Genomic DNA, 20,740 nt, shown 5'->3' with positions numbered 1-20,740 from the left:
CAGGATACGGCTGCTCCTCTCTCCTACATGTCACCTTTCTGTTCTCCTCAGACAGAGAGAAGAATCTGTTTACTGTGTTTAGGTCCAGTGTGAGATCAAAGACATCTGATGGATGAAACCAGACACAATATTAGAAATCATAATCATTCACATTAGAATGTTAACTCACTTTTCACTAATTCATTTAATGTAGATGTTTCTAGGTATCAAACGGAGAAGTTAAGGTAACTTGAGACTTGTTGAATGATCATATGTTATACTGTATGGTAATATAAAACACACTTATTCCCATTGATTACACACACTCAAACATACACACACACACATTTCTAACGTAACACGAACGCGTCACACACAGACACACACATTGTCAAAGCAACTCTTTGTAAACTTTGGTGTCCCTGATTTGTGCTTCTGTAGAACTACAGCTGATATTTAATATGACCAAGTAAGTAATGATGGTGGTCTTTGACTTTGACTTCACTTGAATTAAGACTTATTCTTAGTCATATTCTTCACAGCAGTCAACACTCACATTTTCTAAGTCCAGGTTTCATTGTGTTCTCTCCACCATGTTCCACACTGTAGCGGTAAGCAGAAGAACAGACAGTCATTGAGTGATAGACCTGAACTCACACACACACACACACACACACACACACACACGGTTAGCATATAACTTTGTACAAGCGGTGGTAAGAATGTTTGTCTGTGTGTGTGTCCAGTGTGTGTGTATGTGTGTCCAGTGTGCGTGTGTGTGTGTCCAATGTGTGTGTGTGTGTGGTATGTGTGTGTGTCCAGTGTGTATGTGTGTGTGTCCTGTTTGTGTGAGCCCAGTGTGTATGTGTGTGTGTGTCCAGTGTGTGTGTGTGTGTCCTGTGTGTGTGTGTGTCCAGTGTGTGTGTGTGTGTCCAGTGTGTGTGTGTGTTTGTCCAGTGTGTGTGTGTGTGTCCAGTGTGAGTGAGTGTGTGTGTCCAGTGTGTGTCCAGTGTGTATGTGTGTCCTCTTTGTGTGAGCCCAGTGTGTATGTGTGTGTGTCCAGTGTGTGTGTGTGTGTGTCCTGTGTGTGTGTGTGTCCAGTGTGTGTGTGTGTGTCCAGTGTGTGTGTGTGTGTCCAGTGTGTGTGTGTGTTTGTCCAGTGTGTGTGTGTGTGTCCAGTGTGAGTGAGTGTGTGTGTCCAGTGTGCACACACACAAACACAAACTGGACACACACACACACACTGGACCACACACACACAAACACACTGGACACACACACACACACTGGACACACACACACACTGGACACACACACACACTGGACACACACACACACACACACACACACACACACACTGGACACACACACACTGGACACACACACACTGGACACACACTGGACACACACACACACACTGGACCCACACACACACACACACTGGACACACACACACACACACTGGACACACACACATACTGGACACACACACACTGGACACACACACACACACAGGACACACACACAAACACACACACACACACAAACTGGACACTCACCACACACACACACACACACACACACACACACACACACCACACACACACAAACTGGACACACACACACACACACACACACACACACACACACACACACACAGTCAGCTTATAACTTAGTCCAAGTGATGGTAAGAATGTTTGTCTTAACTAGCCTGATAACTCCAACATGTCTGATATGAACATTGACATAAACCCTCTACATACTTGAGTTTCTCCAGTCTGCAGTGTGGATCCTCCAGTCCAGCAGAGAGCAGTCTGACTCCTGAGTCTCCTGGGTGATTGTAGCTCAGGTCCAGCTCTCTCAGGTGTGAGGGGTTTGACTTCAGAGCTGAGACCAGAGAAGCACAGCCTTCCTCTGTGACTAGACAGCCTGACAGCCTGCAAAGAGTCAAATCATATTAAAACCACACTGCTATTCTTTGGTGGTGAAAATAGTGGCAGTATATTTTTTCAAAATGTTCAGATACATCAGTGTGCTGAAACCTGCCATATATATTCAGAAATTAATGTATCATTATTAGAAATTATCATAATATTGCTTGTAGAGAGAAACATGTATAGTACAAATATTTGAGTAGACTGACCAGAGCAGTTTAAAAAGCAGTATCAGTCAAAAGACAGACAGTGAGGTATCAGATTTAGATTGTATTGAGTATACAGTCCACACCATATCTATTTTGACAGTGAAGCTAACATTTTAAATGTGGCTCTGTACTCCAGCATTTTGGATTTCAGATCAAATGTTTCACATGAGGTGACAGTATATAATGTCACCTTTTATTTGAGGGTATTTTCATACATATCTGTTTCACCGTTTTGAAATAAAAGCACTTTATGTATCTAGTCCCCCCATTTGACGAAGTCAAACGTATTCTGACCAATTCACTTATAGTGTATTAAAGTAGTCAAAGTTTAGTATTTGGTCCCAAACTCGTTGGTTGCATTTGCAGTTTGTTTTGGTTGTGTTTTGGGTTATGTTTTGTCCAATAGTAACTGAATGGTGGATGATGATTGGATTAATATTCTGTCTAAGTGAGTAGATAACATGTTTCTAAACACTACTAAATTAATCATGATGATGTCATGATTAAGAAAAATCATGAATGAATGATGAATAATAATGAGTGAGAAAGTTACAGAGGCTACAACAAAACATGCTAACCTCTCACCATTACCAATAACAGAGGGGGTATGATACTTGTGCCTCTGTAACTTTCTCATTCATCATCATTCACGATTCATTCATGATTATTCATAATCATGGTAGCATCCACATGAATGTAGAAGTGTTCAGAAACATCTTCTATTCTTACTGACAATACAAGTGAAGTGACTCCAAAATGACAGGACATTATTCACCATTCAGTTTCTACTGGGAAAAACATAATCCAAAACACAACTAAAACAAACTGCAAATGCATTCAACAAGTTTGTAGAATCACAAGCTTGATGTAATCACTGTGGGTAAGGAATATGGGACCAAATACTAAACTTATGACTACTTTAATAAAATATAAGTGAATATGTCCAAATTATAACGACTTTTTCAAATGGGAGAACTAGATACATAAAGTGCTTTCATTTCTAAACAGTAACACAGATATGTATTAAAATACCCTCAAATAAAAGGTGACATTCTGTACTGTCACCTAATATGAAACATTATATCTGAAATCCAAAATGCTGGAGCATAGCACCAAATGTAAAACTGTAAGCTTCACTGTCCAAACACATATGGTGTGGACTATGTGTGCCTGGTAAACATATGTGGATCTGGTGAACAGTTATCACTTGTTGACCAACTACAGGAATACTGACCTCAGAGTCTCCAGTTTACAGTGGGGATTCCCCAGTCCAGCAGAGAGCAGCTTCACTCCTGAATCCTTCAGGTCATTGTTACTCAGATCCAGCTCTCTCAGGTGTGAGGGGTTTGACTTCAGAGATGAGGCCAGAGAAGCACAGCCTTTCTCTGTGACCCCACAGCCTGACAGCCTGACAAAGAGATCACCATGATTTCACAAACACACTGTTAATTTAACACCAGTAGTGTAGAAGGACAATGGCAGATGCATTTGGTTTATTCTCTTAAACAACATATATATTCATCTTCCGTCTCCTAGAATTGTATGGTCATATTGTTTTAATAATGTGAACATCAATGCAGTGATTCAATATGTTATTCAATATAATATTATATAAATATTATAATATATATTTTTCTCTAAACTGAGTATTTATTCCTGATGATTAGTACTTCAATGTCATTGTATGTACTCACAGAGCAGCTCTGGAGGCTTTGACCACTGGCAGCAGCCTCAGAAGACCTTCCTCTGATCTGAAGTATTTCTTCAGGTCAAACACATCCAGCTCCTTTTCTGAAGTCAGCAACACAAAGACCAGAGCTGACCACTGTGCAGGTGACAGTTCTTCTTCTGAGAGACTTCCTGATCTCAGGTAGCTTTGGATCTCCTCCACTAGAGAATGGTCATTCAGTTCATTCAGACAGTGGAACAGATTGATGCACCTCTCTGAAGAGGGATTCTCCCTGATCTTCTCCTTGATGTACTTGACTGTTTCTTCATGGCTCTGTGAGCTGCTTCTTGTCTTTGTCAGTAGACCTCGTAAGTGCTTCTGATTGGACTCCAGTGACAGGCCCAGAAGGAAGCGGAGGAACAGGTCCAGGTTTCCTGTCTCACTTTGTAAGGCTTTATCCACAGCACTCTTGTAGACTGTAACTTTACGCTTCTGTCTGATCCTCACAGAAAAGTTGCTGGACGTTGATTGAGGTTTGGCCATTAGATTCTCATTGTTGTTGATGAATGACAGGAACACATATACAGCAGCCAGAAACTCCTGAATGCTCAGATGCACGAAGCAGTACACCTTGTCCTGGTACAGCCCACATTCCTCTTTAAAGATCTGTGTGCACAATCCTGAGTACACTGAGGCTTCATAGACATCAATGCCAGCCTCTTTCAGGTCTTCTTCATAGAAAATCAGATTGCCATTCATAAGCTGTTGAAAAGCCAGTTTTCCCAGTGACAGAATGCTCTCTTTATTCCAGTGTGGACCTGTCTCTTCTTTCCCAAGATACTTTTCATTCTTCTGTTTGGTATGAAACTCCACAAGGTGTGAGTACATCTCAGTCAGAGTCTTGGGCATCTCTTCTCTCTTATGTTTCAGCATGTGTTCAAGGACTATTGCAGAAATCCAACAGAAGACTGGAATGTGGCACATGATGTGGAGGCTCCTTGATGTCTTTATGTGTGAGATGATTCTGCTGGCCAGGTCCTTATCACTGAATCTCTTCCTGAAGTACTCCTCCTTCTGTGGGTCATTGAACCCTCGTACCTCTGTCACCTGGTCAACACACACTGAAGGGATCTTATTGGCTGCTGCAGGTTGGGTAGTTATCCAGAGGAGAGCAGAGGGAAGCAGATTTCCCTTGATGAGATTTGTCAGCAGAACATCCACTGAGGTTGACTTTGTGACGTCACAACAGATATTGTTCTTCTGGAAGTCTAGGGGCAGTCGGCACTCATCCAGACCATCAAAGATGAACAGAACTTTGTACTTGTCGTAGTTGGAGATTCTTGATTCTTTGGTTTCCATTGAGAAGTGATTGAGAAGTTCAATCAAAGTGTGTTTTTCCTTTTTCATCAAATTCAGCTCCCGAAAAGGGAATGAAAATACAAATTGGACATCCTGATTTGCTTTTCCTTCAGCCCAGTCCAAAATGAACTTCTGCACAGAGACTGTTTTTCCAATGCCAGCGACTCCCTTTGTCAGCACAGTTCTGATAAGTTTGTCTTGTCCAGTTAAGCGTTTGAAGATGTCGCTGCATTTGATTGCAGTATCTGGTCTTGCTTGTTTCCTGGTTGTTGTCTCAATCTGTCTCAGCTCATGTTCATTATTGACCTCTCCTGTTCCACCCTCTGTGATGTAGAGCTCTGTGTAGATCTTATTGAGAAGTGTTGGGTTTCCTTGTTTAGCGATCCCCTCAAATACACATTGAAACTTCTTCTTTAGATTAGATTTGAGTTCACATTGGCAAATCACAGCAAGCTCATCTGAATGAAGAAATAACACAGAGGATATTAATATTACATCTGTTTTAATGCCTACAGTATTCTAGGACTGTTATACAATTTTAAATTATAATCATTTCTTCGCTTAACTGACTGTATAAATGTGTAAATGTTTTAATAAGGCATTACACACTGGTGTGACTCTCTCTCTCTCTCTCTCTCTCTCTCTCTCTCTCTCTCTCTCTCTCTCTCTCTCTCTCTCTCTCTCTCTCTCTCTCTCTCTCTCTCTCTCTCTCTCTCTCTCTCTCTCTCTCTCTCTCTCTCTCTCTCTCTCTCTCTCTCTCTCTCTCTCTCTCTCTCTCTCTCTCTCTCTCTCTCTCTCTCTCTCTCTCTCAACACAACACATCCCTGCTGCTACTTGATGAGGTCACTAGGTGTTGTGTTAAGGCTGCTACAATATCATTTAGTTACACAGCTACTTTAGCTGTAATTTAGCTACAGCTTTTCAATGTTCTAAAACAGCATTCAACATGAGGCAGACAGCTCTTACTTTTCTCCAGTGTGTCAGCAAGCTCCTTCTGGTTCATTTTCCTCAGGACGTGCAGTGTGATCTTCAGAGCCCCCTCTCTGGCACTGCTCTCCTGCTTCTCATCTTCAGCATCCACCACTTCCTTATCCTGCTTCTGACTCTCAAAGCCTTCTGGGAATTCTGGACTAAGAATCCTCTTGAACATCTTCAGCTCCTTCTTCACAAATGTCATAATATTCTCTTCAAGCAACTGAAATAAATCAAGTAAATAAGTTAAGCAAGAGACTAAATGCTTTCTCATTAACACATTAATTAATGATTGACAGATCAACTTTACTTGAGGTAAACAAAAACAAATGTACATAACAGGACCACATACACTGAATATGGAGGCCAGGTCTGTTTGATGACTTTGGGAAGACTGACCACTGAGAATCTCTGACTCTGATCTCTCCTGTTGGTTTCTGTGGACAAAACATGAGATTACATCTCCTCATCCAGGGAGTGCACACACACACACACACACACACACACACACACACACACACACACACACACACACACACACACACACACACACACACACACACACACACACACACACACACACACACACACACACACACACACACACACACACACACACACACACACAAACACACACACACACACACACACACACACACACACACAGGGAGGGAATGTTGTGTTAGTTTAATATTGTTTCAGGACTATGAAAATGGAAAAAAGGATTAGCCTATGGATTATGAAAACAACAAAAAGAAATGGGAAAATGGGAGAGGAGAAATGATTAGAGACAGTGTTGTTTAACTCACTGACCATGACCCATGAGTTCTTCTTACCTTCGTTCAGTAGAAAAGTCTCCCTCTCTAAACTCTATAGGTTGATCCATAGACCGGTCACTCTTCATGGACACACAGCTGGGTACAGGGGAGGCTGGTCTCTCCTGCTTGATTGGGCTTCAACACAACAGAGACAAACATTACGTCTCTCATCTACTCTGAGCTCAGATGGGGAAACATAAGAAGAGTTTCATTCCAAAACGCTATGTATCCATTTTCAGAAATGTTAGTAAATTAGCTTCTATTGTTTAAAGAAATGATCAAATAAATGGTTGTGTTTTCTCACTAGCTAATCATGGCATGGTGTTGTTCAATGACAGGCATGTGTTTGATTAAAATCAATCACTTAATGGCTTCATTTCAGAGAGACAAATGTTTTTTTTGCAAAATGCTATATTCTGCCTCACTCTCAGAGAAATAAGTAGTACTGCTAGGTTTTACAAAGTTAAATGTAACAAATAACTACATTTTTAATAAAGAACTGTACAAATGATACACTTGTGACATCAATATTTAAATATTGTAAAATAATAATTCAATACAGTAATATGATATCTGTATGTAAAACATTTACATTTGATATTTTAGTCATTTAGCAGATGTTTTTTATCCAGGGTCCGGTTTTCCAAAAGCATCTTAAGGCCAAGTTCATCATTAGAACCTTCGTAGAAGCATTGTTAAATCTCTGAGCTGTTTCCCAAAACCATCGTTATTAACGTTGCACTTGAAAACGCTCATATTCTAACACCTGCCTCAGACCACTTGTAGAACAGCCAAGTGCGTCGTTAGATGCTTTTTTGCCCTTCCGTGTGACTTTATACACAGAAGATCTCCGCTAAACATAGAATCCAATGGTTTATCCGTCTCTTTTTGACCACCGATAAATTCAGAACAAAGTTGACTACAAATACAAAGTTGCCAACGTCTTTGTAATTGATTCAAACAAGGGACGTATAACAATTATGCTTCAAATGAAAACCGAGATGACTGCATTACAATATAAACAGTAGGCTATAGGCCTATTTCAATCATATTGAAATATATTCAATGTTCAATATATTTAGTTTTATTTTGCTACTTGTAGGCTACTGTCTGTAATTTGTCTCAATATATTTCATGATGTGTAGCCTAACATGTGCCCAATGATGTGCCAAATCTGTGATTTAGTACATTTTTATTGCGTAAGCATTAGAATAAACTACCTCAATATTTGCAGCCGTAGGTAGTAATATCTTTCTAGGAGCTGATTCGTGGTCAGTATTGTGAAATAATTATAATGTTAAGGAAAGATTCTAATGGAGAAAACTGATCCGAGAGCAGCGCTCCCCTTCTTTCGATCCTATCAGTATCGACACATGCTCCACCGGACGTGATACCTTGCGGTGCTGCTGATCCAGTTTCTACTGGTCTGCCTGCGGATATGGAACTCTGACCTGTTCAACGGACGTGCGACCTTGTCACGAACCTGCTGTTTTGACCCTCTCTCTCTCTCTCTCTCTCTCTCTCTCTCCCTCTCCTTATCTCTCTCTACAACACCTGCTGTCTCGACCTCTAAATGCTCGGCTATGAAAAGCCAACTGACATTTACTCCTAAGGTGCTGACGTGTTGCACCCTCTATAACCACAGTGATTATTATTTGACGCTGCTGGTCATGAACATTTGAAAATCTTGAAGAACGATCTGGCCTTAATGGCCATGTACTCTTATAATCTCCCCCCAGCACAGCCAGAAGAGGACTGGCCACCCCTCAGAGCCTGGTTCCTCTCTAGGTTTCTTCCTAGGTTCCTGCCTTTCTAGGGAGTTTTTCCTAGCCTCCGTGCTTCTGCATCTGCATTGCTGCTGTTTGGGGTTTTAGACTGGGTTTCTATATAAGCACTTTGTGACAACTGCTGATGTAAAAAATGTATTCTGGGAATACATATGAAGCAGACCAGGCCAGGGTTTGGGGTTTGAGAAGTCAATGAGAGGTAAAAATGACTTCCTTAGTTGTTAATTTTGAAAAATGTCTGTCTTAAGTAGTTTAACAAACTGACACATTTTCATGTTAGTCATAAACAACTTTATATCGAAGGAGTGCCTTTGATTTGACGGCCTGCACATGTGCAGTTCGGCACAAGACGACCATTAGACCCAATGACGTATTTCTGCGCATGAGCTTCAAATCAAATCAAATTGTATTTCTCACATGCGCCGAATACAACAGTGGTACACTTTACCGTGAAATGCTTACTTACGAGCCCTTTCCCAACAATGCAAAGCTAAAAAGTCACAAAAATTAGCTAAATAAAAAAAGGAAATAGTAACATAATAAAATAATAATAATGAGGCTATAAGTTGTACCAGTACTGAGTCAATGTCCAGGGGTACCAGGTAGTTGAGGTAATAACTAGACTATATACAAGGAGTACCAGTACTGAGTCAATGTGCAGGGGTACCAGGTAGTTGAGGTAATAACTAGACTATATACAAGGAGTACCAGTACGGAGTCAATGTACAGGGGTACCAGGTAGTTGAGGTAATAACTAGACTATATACAAGGAGTACCAGTACTGAGTCAATGTGCAGGGTACCAGGTAGTTGAGGTAATAACTAGACTATATACAAGGAGTACCAGTACTGAGTCAATGTGCAGGGTACCAGGTAATTTAGGTAATATGTACATGTAGGTAGGGGTAAAAGTGACTAGGCAATCAGGATAGAGATTACATTTCCTCATCCAGGGAGTGCACACACACTCACTGATAGACACACACACACACACACAGTTTTAGGACTATGAAAATGGAAAAACGGATTAGCCTATGGATTATGAAAACAACAAAAAGAAATGGAAAAATGGGAGAGGAGAAATGACTAGAGACAGTGTTGTTTAACTCACTGACCATGACCAATGAGTTCTTCTTACCTTTGTTCAGTAGAAAAGTCTCCCTCTCTAAACCTCATAGGATGATCCATAGACCAGTCACTCTTCATGGACACACAGCTGGGTACAGGGGAGGCTGGTCTCTCCTGCTTGATTGGACTTCACACAACAGAGATAAACATTACATCTCACATCTACTCTGAGCTCACATGGGGAAACAAGAGTTTCATTCCAAAATGCTATATATCCATTTTCAGAAATGTTGGTAAATTAGCTTTTATTGTTTAAAGAAATGATGAAAGAGATTGGTGTATATTTTCACTATCTAATCATGGTATGGGGATGTTCAATGACAGACATCTATTTGTTTAAAATCTATCACTTGATGGTTTCATTTCAGAGAGACCAAGAATCATGTGTTTTTTTTGCAAAATGCTATATATCTGCCTCACTCACAGAGAAATAAGTAGTATTGCTAGGTTTTAGATAGTAATAATATATATCTGCCTCACTCTCAGAGTAATAAGTAGTACTACTAGGTTTTACACAGTAATAATATATCTGCCTCACTCTCAGATAAATAAGTAGTACTGCTAGGTTTTACACAGTAATAATATATATCTGCGTCACTCTCAGAGAAATAAGTAGTACTGCTAGGTTTTACACAGTAATAATATATATCTGCGTCACTCTCAGAGAAATAAGTAGTACTGCTAGGTTTTACACAGTAATAATATATATCTGCCTTACTCTCAGAGAAATAAGTAGTACTGCTAGGTTTTACACAGTAATAATATATATCTGCCTCAGTCAAACGTGACCGAACGGCTTGATCTTATGTAGCAAAATTTGAAATTGTGTTTTTACAATGGATAAAAGTAGAGACTCAGCTAGAAAAAGGTATATCATACACTACAGTTGAGGAACAATGGGAAAGTAATTCTGCTTTGAAAGATGATAAACTTGTAACCTCACTTTTGCGAAAATGGCCTTTGAAAGTGTTGGTTCACCTACTGGAGAGCTCTTCTTTATCTACAGTGGTGTTTCTTTGGCAGATAATGTCACCCATCTAAATAAATAGTATATATATATATATATATATATATATATATATATATATATATATATAGTTAACTAAATTTATGGTGTTTTTGGTTTATGTCAGTTTCATTGTTTGTTATGCTATAAATGGTTATTTTATGGTTGTAAGTGGTAAAATTAACTAGAAAATGTCATATTTTGCAATTCTGAGTAATTACTACTTTAGTAAGGATACACTTTATTCAGTAGTACTGCAGTTGCTAAATCATTCCAATAGATGGTAGCATTAGACCATGAATGACATTTCAGAAGATCAGTTTAGCTTTCTCCCTGGATACACCACCACTCCCCCTCACAGGAAAACTCCTGCACACGCTTTTTACTGTCCCTTTCCACACTGCTAACGCAAGAGGAACAACTGAAAAAGCATTTAACACATTACTGTGAAATAATATAATGATGATTCATGTTTATTATTAACTGTTTTTATGCTTATGTTTTGAAATTATACTTCATTACTATAACGATTATCAATAAGCCTGAACATTAATTTAGTCACCTCTGGTTGAGAAAAACATATTTTCCTAGTACATTCATTGTCAGATTCATCAACCAGCAGCGAGCACTCTGCCTTCTAGCACAAGCGAGGGGCATGTTGAGGTACATTTGCTAACCGGGAGGGTTGCACGATCTAATTTATTGGCGGGCTGGAAGACACACTCTTGTCTTATCTATTCCGAGGTTGTTTAATCGCAATATTAGATATTTAAAAATGCATGTATACTAGGGTTGAGGTTGGAGCATCTGACTAGTGATTATTTACCCGGGGTTCAACACCTGCTATAGTCACTATTTAATTGCTCTTCCAAAAGCATCACAGGCCTAATACGAGATATATAGCTAGCTAAAGTAATGAGTGACCATTTCAGAGAATCATGGGACATATAGTATTTGGTTGCATGCTATTTTATGTTAATCATATTGCTGCTTGTAGCCTATAACTGATGCTTCGTTGTCTTATGCTGCCATCTATTGGAAATATTTAGCTATTAAAAGTTATTAATTCACGTACAGACATTGGTGAGGCAGCTGAGAAATAAAGTGTATTAGATCAGTCTCAATCCTGCCCCACGCCAATTGCTGGACTTTCACACAGAGGTTGCTAGGTCACCCAATTCAAACCACATTTGAAAAATAAAACAAATGTGTCTTATTTATCAAGTGTTCTGTCTTGCAATTATACATATAATAAAATAACAACAAAATAATCAAAACACTATTTAATACTATAATTGTATTTACTAAGATAATATTATTACTAAAATAGTTTCTAAAAGTGTTCTAGGCTACCCTACCCTAGAATTACTCGTACTCCTGAGTGGAGTAGTGGTCTAAGGCACTGCATCGCAGTGCTAACTGTGCCACTAGAGATCCTGGTTCGAATCCAGGCTCTGTCGCAGCCGGCCGCGACCGGGAGACTCATGGGCGGCGCACAATTCGTCCAGGGTAGGGGAGGGAATGGCTGGCAGGGATGTAGCTCAGTTGATAGAGCATGGCGTTTGCAACGCCAGGGTTGTGGGTTTGATTCCCACGGGGGGGGGTCGCAGTATATAAAAAAATAATGTATTCACTAACTGTAAGTCGCTCTGGATAAGAGCGTCTACTAAAATGTAAAATTAGGGGTTACGGCTAAAATAGGTTATAAGTAGGGTAAAAGTGTCTGTATAGCACTTTGTGACATCTGCTGGTGTAAAAAGGGCTTTATAAATACATTTGATTGATTGTTAGGTTTAGGGTTTATATGGCAAAAAACAGTATGGGTTTATGGCACTCTTGTGCCTCCCTTTGGCCATCTGTGGGTACTACATAACTCATTCATGAAATTTTTTAAATTTTTACATATTTAGCAGACGCTCTTATCCAGAGCGACTTACAGTTAGTGAGTGCATACATTTTCATACTGGCCCCCTGTGGGAAACGAACCCACAACCCTGGCGTTGCAAGCGCCATGCTCTACCAACTGAGCTATATGACACTTGCTAGGCTCATAATCTGAGGTAGCAACTGCGTCAGATCTACAAATCCATTAGCTAGACCACCCGATTAGACAACAATCACCCCATTATACCCATTTGGTTTGCAACTCAGTGAACCTGCGCAGCATTCGCTCAATTTGATGCCTACGAACGAAGATTTCGATGCATATCAAATTACCCAGCAGACATTTAGAAACAACAAGTCATCAGAAAAATTGTTATTTTTTAATTAAAAAATTTCTTCTGGCTGTTTAAATCTGCCACATCTTGAAAAAGAGGACAGGGACATGCGTTTTGTTATATGTTTAACCATGACCAGAAAATGTTTAACGTTTGATGGCTTTGCGCAAGACAACACCTCTTAGACTGTGGCTCACCACAACATGTACTCAGGTTAACATTGAGCGCGCTCACCAAGTATCCATAACCTTGTAAATAATAAGTTACCTGAGGTAAACCTACAGTAGAACTAATAGGAGCTGGCAGGGTGAAAAATGCCCTAACATAAGGCCTGTTTTTTCGCGATTACTTCATAACCAGGGACAGAAGGTAATATTATGAAACTGGGCTCCATGGCGGATGCAATGAACTAATTTTATCAGAAATAAACATTGTAAAAAATGTAACTTGAGGCGCCCCGAAAATAATATTCAAAAGGTTCAGTCCTTGGACACAGAGGGGTTAAACACTAAAGTTACCGTCCATCTAGTGAAGAGGAGAACCGGACAGAGGGTTGGTAGGTAGCCAGCATCCGTCAACCAGAGAGGGAGAAGCCCTCCACGGTATTTAACAGGTGGAAGAAACAACCAGGGAGCTCCATCGGTCCACAAGAAATGCAGGCAGCCGGTGATGATATAGTGGTAGCTAGGATAACTAGGATAGTGCTGGTAGAGTAGCTAGCTTAGCTAGCTGTACCGACTAGCTTGGCTAGCTAGCAGGTCGTTCGTCTGTCCCTCGAGGATGATGACGAATCCGGTAAACCACAAGATGAAACAAGGATAGCGAGTGAAAAGGATCTGGCTACACTCATACTGTCACTGACCATTACGCAAAAAAGCAAATTGAACAATAAACTTCGGCGTCTCAACACTGTAACGAACTCCGTCGTTATTCCCCAACATCACCTCAGACCACTCTGCGCGTAACTGGACAATATGCTTGGCGCCAAACCGTACGTGGACGCGGACAGTTCCAGAACGCGGACATGAGCAGAGCAACACAATAAACTAAACCAAGTCTTTACAGTGGCTTACATTAGTAATATTCCTATTTTTATTATTATGTAAAACAAAATTTGTTCTTTTTTAAAACAATATTTTGAGATCTGGGCCCATATCCACAAAGTGTCTCAGAGTAGAAAATTGGTCGTATAAGTGCTGAGAATTAAGACATTTTACTCTTATGGGTTTAAAAAGGCTTCTAGAGTTTGTAATTTCCACTTAAAAAATGTCAAACTTGATTTGCCCTAATGAAAAATGTACCGACCACTACAAAAAATGTTCATGAATTATAATGCACATAATAATTTACATTTCCTATTGCTGCAGGATTCTTTTCCTGCTGTGAGAAACTGGGTCAAATTAAGATATGGCATCTGTAAGTGCATTCATCTTAAGATATCTAGGTGAGACAACCACATATCACAGTCAAATATACAGGATACGAACATTCCATTCCAGCTAAACAATGGATATATAGCATTTAGCCATAAAAACATGTCTTTTTATCTCAAATCCATTAATAAAAAATCTGAGAACAGTAATATTGAAGGTACCCAGTAATATTGAAGGGATGCAAGGCAATCATTGCTGCGGAAAAAAATTGTGGATATAGCGTTTTGGAAATAAACTTAAGAATTCTTAAACAAAATTGTGTTTTGCCAGTAACCGAAAGGTCGCTGGTTCTAATCCCCGAGCCAACTAGGTGAAAAATCTGTCGATGTGCCCTTGAGCAAGGCACTTAACCCTAATTGCTCTTGTAAGTCACTCTGGATAAGAGCGTCTGCTAAATGACGTAAATGTATGTAAGATGAATGATTTAGCAGCTTGCTTAGTTCAAATTGACAGATTAATTTATTTGACATGAACAGCAAGACGATGTTGAGGTAGGAAGTGCTTCTGTTGCCCAGTAGCCTGCTGGAATAGGCTACTGAGGATGGGGTCGTAATTTCAATCAATGAATCAAATATTAATAATATGGAAAAGGAACTGAATAGGCCTGTGCTTGTCAACAACAGCCAGGTTCTTTCTTTACCTGTAACCTAATCTGACTCTCTCTCTCTCTCTCTCTCTCTCTCTCTCTCTCTCTCTCTCTCTCTCTCTCTCTCTCTCTCTCTCTCTCTCTCTCTCTCTCTCTCTCTCTCTCTCTCTCTCTCTCTCTCTCTCTCTCTCTCTCTCTCTCTCTCTCTCTCTCTCTCTCTCTCTCTCTCTCTCTCTCTCTCTCTCTCTCTCTCTCCTCTCTCTCTCTCTCTCTCTCTCTCTCTCTCTCTCACACACACACACACACACACACATCTGCTGTCTCAACCTCTGAATGATCGACTGTGAAAAGGCAACTGACATTTACTCCTGAGATGCTGACCTGTTGCACCCTCTATAACCACAGTGATTATTATTTGACCCTGTTGGTCATCTATGAACATTTGAACATCTTGAAGAACGATCTGGCCTTAATGGCCATGTACTGTTATAATCTCCAACCGGCACAGCCAGAAGGGTACTGGCCACACCTCAGAGCCTGGTTCCTCTCTAGATTTCTTCCTAGGTTCCTGCTTTTCTAGGGAGTTTTTCCTAGCCACAGTGCTTCAACATCCGAACATGCGCTGTTCGGCACGAGACGACCGTTAGAGCCAATGACGTGTTTCTGCCAATGACCTTCAAATCAAATTGTATTTCTCACATGCGCTGAATACAACAGCTGTACACTTTACCGTGAAATGCTTACTAACGAGCCCTTTCCCAACAATGCAGTTAAAAAGTAAGAAAAATTAGCTAAATAAAAAAAGGAAATAGTAACATAATAAAATAACAATAATGAGGCTATAAGGAGTACCGAGTCAATGTGCAGGGGTACCAGGTAGTTGAGTTAATAACTAGACTATATACAAGGAGTACCAGTACTGAGTCAATGTCCAGGGGTACCAGGTAGTTGAGGTAATAACTAGACTATATACAAGGAGTACCAGTACTGAGTCAATGTCCAGGGGTACCAGGTAGTTGAGGTAATAACTAGACTATATACAAGGAGTACCAGTACTGAGTCAATGTGCAGGGGTACCAGGTAGTTGAGGTAATATGTACATATAGGTAGGGGTAAAAGTGACTAGGCAATCAGGATAGAGATTACATCTCCTCATCCAGGGAGTGCACACACGCACACACACACACACACACACACACACACACACACACACACACACACACACACACACACACACACACACACACACACACACACACACACACACAAACACACACAAACACACACACACACACAGGGAATGTTGTGTTTGTTTGTTAATGTTTCAGGACTATGAAAATGGAAAAAAGGTTTAGCCTATGGATTATGAAAACAACAAAAATAAATGGGAAAATGGGAGAGGAGAAATGACTAGAGACAGTGTTGTTTAACTCACTGACCATGACCCATGAGTTCTTCTTACCTTTGTTCAGTAGAAAAGTCTCCCTCTCTGAAGTATATAGGAGGTTCCATAGACTTGTCACTCTTCATGGACACACAGCTGGGTACAGGGGAGGCTGGTCTCTCCTGCTTGATTGGGCTTCAACACAACAGAGACAAACATTACATCTCTCATCTACTCTGAGCTCAGATGGGGAAACAAGAGTTTCATTCCAAAACGCTATATATCCATTTTCAGAAATGTTGGTAAATTAGCTTTTATTGTTTAAAGAAATGATTAAACCACTACAAGGCTTCATAAAGGTGTCTAAAGTGGGTAATTTCCACTTTAAAATGTCAGACTTGATTTTCCCTGATGAAAAATGTATGAACCCCTACAGAAAATATCCCTTAATTATAATCCACATAAAAATGCACATTTGCTATTGCTGCAGGATTATGTTTCTGCTGTGAGAAACAGGGTCAAATTAAGATATGGCATCTGTAAATGCATTCATCTTAAGGTAGCTAGGTGAGACGACCACGTATCACAGTCAAATATACAGGATACGAACATTACATTCCAGCTAAACAATGGTTTTAAATCACATCTCAAATCTACAATAGTTACATTGAAGGTACCTATTAGTAATCATTTCTGATGAAAAAACACAAATGTGATTTTCTTTTCTCCTATAGAGCATTTTCGAATATAAATTCTTAAACAATATTTTCAGCTCACCTCTTAGTTTTGGTGTCATGTTCCCCAGAGAGACTCATTTTAGAGGCAGGGCCCCCCTCCTCTCTCTCCCCAGAGAGACTCATTTTAGAGGCAGGGCCCCCCTCCTCTCTCTCCCCAGAGAGACTCATTTTAGACCACTGACCCCTAAACAGAGATGCAGCATGTTGGTTGTGGTGAACACAGTGACAACTCATTCTAGAATGTCCATTGTTCTCTTTTACTCATGATCTCTTAGAAATAAAACATTTACTAACAGACATATCCAAACAGTGAGGTTATTTAATGCAATGACTTTTTCTAGCCCAATGACTACTCAAAACCCACCCACAAGGCCTGAAAACTAGGCCAAAACATAGCCCCTGATAGGCCAACATCTTATTTCAGACAGCCTCCAGTAGCCTGGGCAACATGTAGGGAAGATGTAAGCTGAATGATTTAGCAGCTTGCTTAGTTCAAATTGACAGATTCATTTATTTAACATGAATAGCAAGACGATGTTGAGGTAGGAAGTGCTTCTGTTGCCCAGTAGCCTGCTGGAATAGGCTACTGAGGATGGGGTCGGAATTTCAATCAATGACTCAAATATTAATAATATGGATATGAACTGAATAGGTCCATGCTTGTCAACAACAGCCAGGTTAATTTTTTACCTGTAACCTAATCTGGCTGACTGTTACCTTCAATCTAATGCATTCTAACATCTGATCAACAATTGCAATAGAACTGTGACCATGGTGACACTTGATAACTTCCAAAGGAATTAACTAAACATGGCCATTATTAATTACATAATAACACAAGGCTACAACAACAATAAACTGAAGGTATAGGCTATTTATTACATCTGTTTGCCAGCTCCAGGTTGGCTACACAAGTGGCACAAAATGATTTCCAACGACTCCAGTCATTTCAACATATTTATAGTATAAAATGGTAGACTACAGTAGCCTACACAGGCATAACAATTAATAGGCTACTTGATGGTCAACAGATCTATCATTCTCCACATTTAATGTCTGTTTCATTGTGGAGGTTTTCTCATAACAGAAGCACATGATGGAGTTCCATAACTTCCATTTCAAATTTCCACTCGAGACCCAAGAACTGAGCATGTGTAAAAACCTTGGCATGATATGGTTTTCCATAAGCAAAGTCGACATTAGAATGCAGTTTAAACCACCTCCGACAGAATGTACAGTGGGGAAAAAAAGTATTTAGTCAGCCACCAATTGTGCAAGTTCTCCCACTTAAAAAGATGAGAGAGGCCTGTAATTTTCATCATAGGTACACGTCAACTATGACAGACAAAATGAGGAAAAAAAATCCAGAAAATCACATTGTAGGATTTTTTATGAATTTATTTGCAAATTATGGTGGAAAATAAGTATTTGGTCAATAACAAAAGTTTCTCAATACTTTGTTATATACCCTTTGTTGGCAATGACACAGGTCAAACGTTTTCTGTAAGTCTTCACAAGGTTTTCACACACTGTTGCTGGTATTTTGGCCCATTCCTCCATGCAGATCTCCTCTAGAGCAGTGATGTTTTGGGGCTGTCGCTGGGCAACACGGACTTTCAACTCCCTCCAAAGATTTTCTATGGGGTTGAGATCTGGAGACTGGCTAGGCCATTCCAGGACCTTGAAATGCTTCTTACGAAGCCACTCCTTCGTTGCCCGGGCGGTGTGTTTGGGATCATTGTCATGCTGAAAGACCCAGCCACGTTTCATCTTCAATGCCCTTGCTGATGGAAGGAGGTTTTCACTCACAATCACATGATACATGGCCCCATTCATTCTTTCCTTTACACGGATCATTCGTCCTGGTCCCTTTGCAGAAAAACAGCCCCAAAGCATGATGTTTCCACCCCCATGCTTCACAGTAGGTATGGTGTTCTTTGGATGCAACTCAGTATTCTTTGTCCTCCAAACACGACAAGTTCTATTTTGGTTTCATCTGACCATATGACATATGACATTCTCCCAATCCTCTTCTGGATCATCCAAATGCACTCTAGCAAACTTCAGACGGGCCTGCACATGTACTGGCTTAAGCAGGGGGACACGTCTTCACTGCAGGATTTGAGTCCCTGGCGGCGTAGTGTGTTACTGATGGTAGGCTTTGTTACTTTGGTCCCAGCTCTCTGCAGGTCATTCACTAGGTCCCCCCGTGTGGTTCTGGGATTTTTGCTCACCGTTCTTGTGATCATTTTGACCCCACGGGGTGAGATCTTGCGTGGAGCCCCAGATCGAGGGAGATTATCAGTGGTCTTGTATGTCTTCCATTTCCTAATAATTGCTCCCACGGTTGATTTCTTCAAACCAAGCTGCTTACCTATTGCAGATTCAGTCTTCCCAGCCTGGTGCAGGTCTACAATTTTGTTTCTGGTGTCCTTTGACAGCTCTTTGGTCTTGGCCATAGTGGAGTTTGGAGTGTGACTGTTTGAGGTTGTGGACAGGTGTCTTTTATACTGATAACAAGTTCAAACAGGTGCCATTAATACAGGTAACGAGTGGAGGACAGAGAAACCTCTTAAAGAGGAAGTTACAGGTCTGTGAGAGCCAGAAATCTTGCTTGTTTGTAGGTGACCAAATACTTATTTTCCACCATAATTTGCAAATAAATTCATTAAAACTCCTTTGTTTGTAGGTGACCAAATACTTATTTTCCACCATAATTTGCAAATAAATTCATTAAAACTCCTACAATGTGATTTTCTGGATTTTTTTTCCGCAATTTGTCTGTCATAGTTGACGTGTACCTATGATGAAAATGACAGGCCTCTCTCATCTTTTTAAGTGAGAGAACTTGCACAATTGGTGGCTGACTAAATACTTTTTTTCTCCACTGTATCTAACGTGCTCTAGAGCGCCTAAAGTAGTTTTCCTGTGATATGTCACCTTATTTCTTGATGTGCATCAGTTCTACAGCGTTAATATGTTTCATGGAATAAGGGTTGTAAAATAGGTGTCTCCATAATGACAATGATAATAGCCTACCTGATAACACTAAGGCCTACTGTCATCAGTTAGAACGGTTTAATAAGGTTGATAAGGTTGAAAATACTGTTTGTATAATAGTGTCAAAGATAACACCTTACAGTCTCATTCACATTATCTCAAGAGATACTGAAATGAATAACATTTATCCACCCCTGTTCCCCAGACAAAATTAACATTTGCTGTATCATTTAAATGCCAGAAATCCATAATTCTGCAGGAGTTCATATTATATTAGGTTACAGGCCTACAGTCAGTGTCCAGATTTCAGTTACTATTCCATTTAACCCATATGAAAATGCATAAAATTCCCTTTCAGGATCCATATTTTGGTATTTTTAAGGTAAATGATGAAGCCCGCTGTCTATTGAAACGTTAGTCATCAGGTTATTACATTATTTAATCTGAGCTCATAGAGTGAGACTCTCCTTTTCTTTTACAAGTGTTCTCCTCTGCTACCCAGCACCTCTCCTAAACAGGTG

At 40.1% G+C, this 20,740-nt stretch overlaps 1 protein-coding gene across 1 annotated transcript in view; it reads right to left on the bottom strand.

Annotated features, from left to right (window-relative positions):
• LOC311116623 (NLR family CARD domain-containing protein 3-like) overlaps window positions 1-20,740 on the bottom strand; it is a 45,203-nt gene that overhangs the window by 19,424 nt on the left and 5,039 nt on the right. The window contains exons 3-10 of the mRNA XM_084191685.1: window positions 17,260-17,403; window positions 16,561-16,677; window positions 9,865-9,981; window positions 6,959-7,075; window positions 6,475-6,559; window positions 6,117-6,345; window positions 3,817-5,608; window positions 1,743-1,916 (exon numbers count right to left, since the gene is read on the bottom strand). Of these exons, the coding sequence (XP_084047811.1) occupies window positions 1,743-1,916; window positions 3,817-5,608; window positions 6,117-6,345; window positions 6,475-6,559; window positions 6,959-7,075; window positions 9,865-9,981; window positions 16,561-16,677; window positions 17,260-17,387 (2,759 nt within the window). The 5' untranslated portion in view covers window positions 17,388-17,403. The remainder of the gene's footprint in view (window positions 1-1,742; window positions 1,917-3,816; window positions 5,609-6,116; window positions 6,346-6,474; window positions 6,560-6,958; window positions 7,076-9,864; window positions 9,982-16,560; window positions 16,678-17,259; window positions 17,404-20,740) is intronic.

The sequence above is a fragment of the Coregonus lavaretus genome, assembly GCF_964263955.1.
Source record: "Coregonus lavaretus genome assembly, contig: HAP1_SCAFFOLD_228, whole genome shotgun sequence".
Taxonomy (NCBI): domain Eukaryota; kingdom Metazoa; phylum Chordata; class Actinopteri; order Salmoniformes; family Salmonidae; genus Coregonus; species Coregonus lavaretus.
Note: the sequence above shows the minus strand (reverse complement) of the source record. Positions and strands in the feature narration are given on the sequence as shown.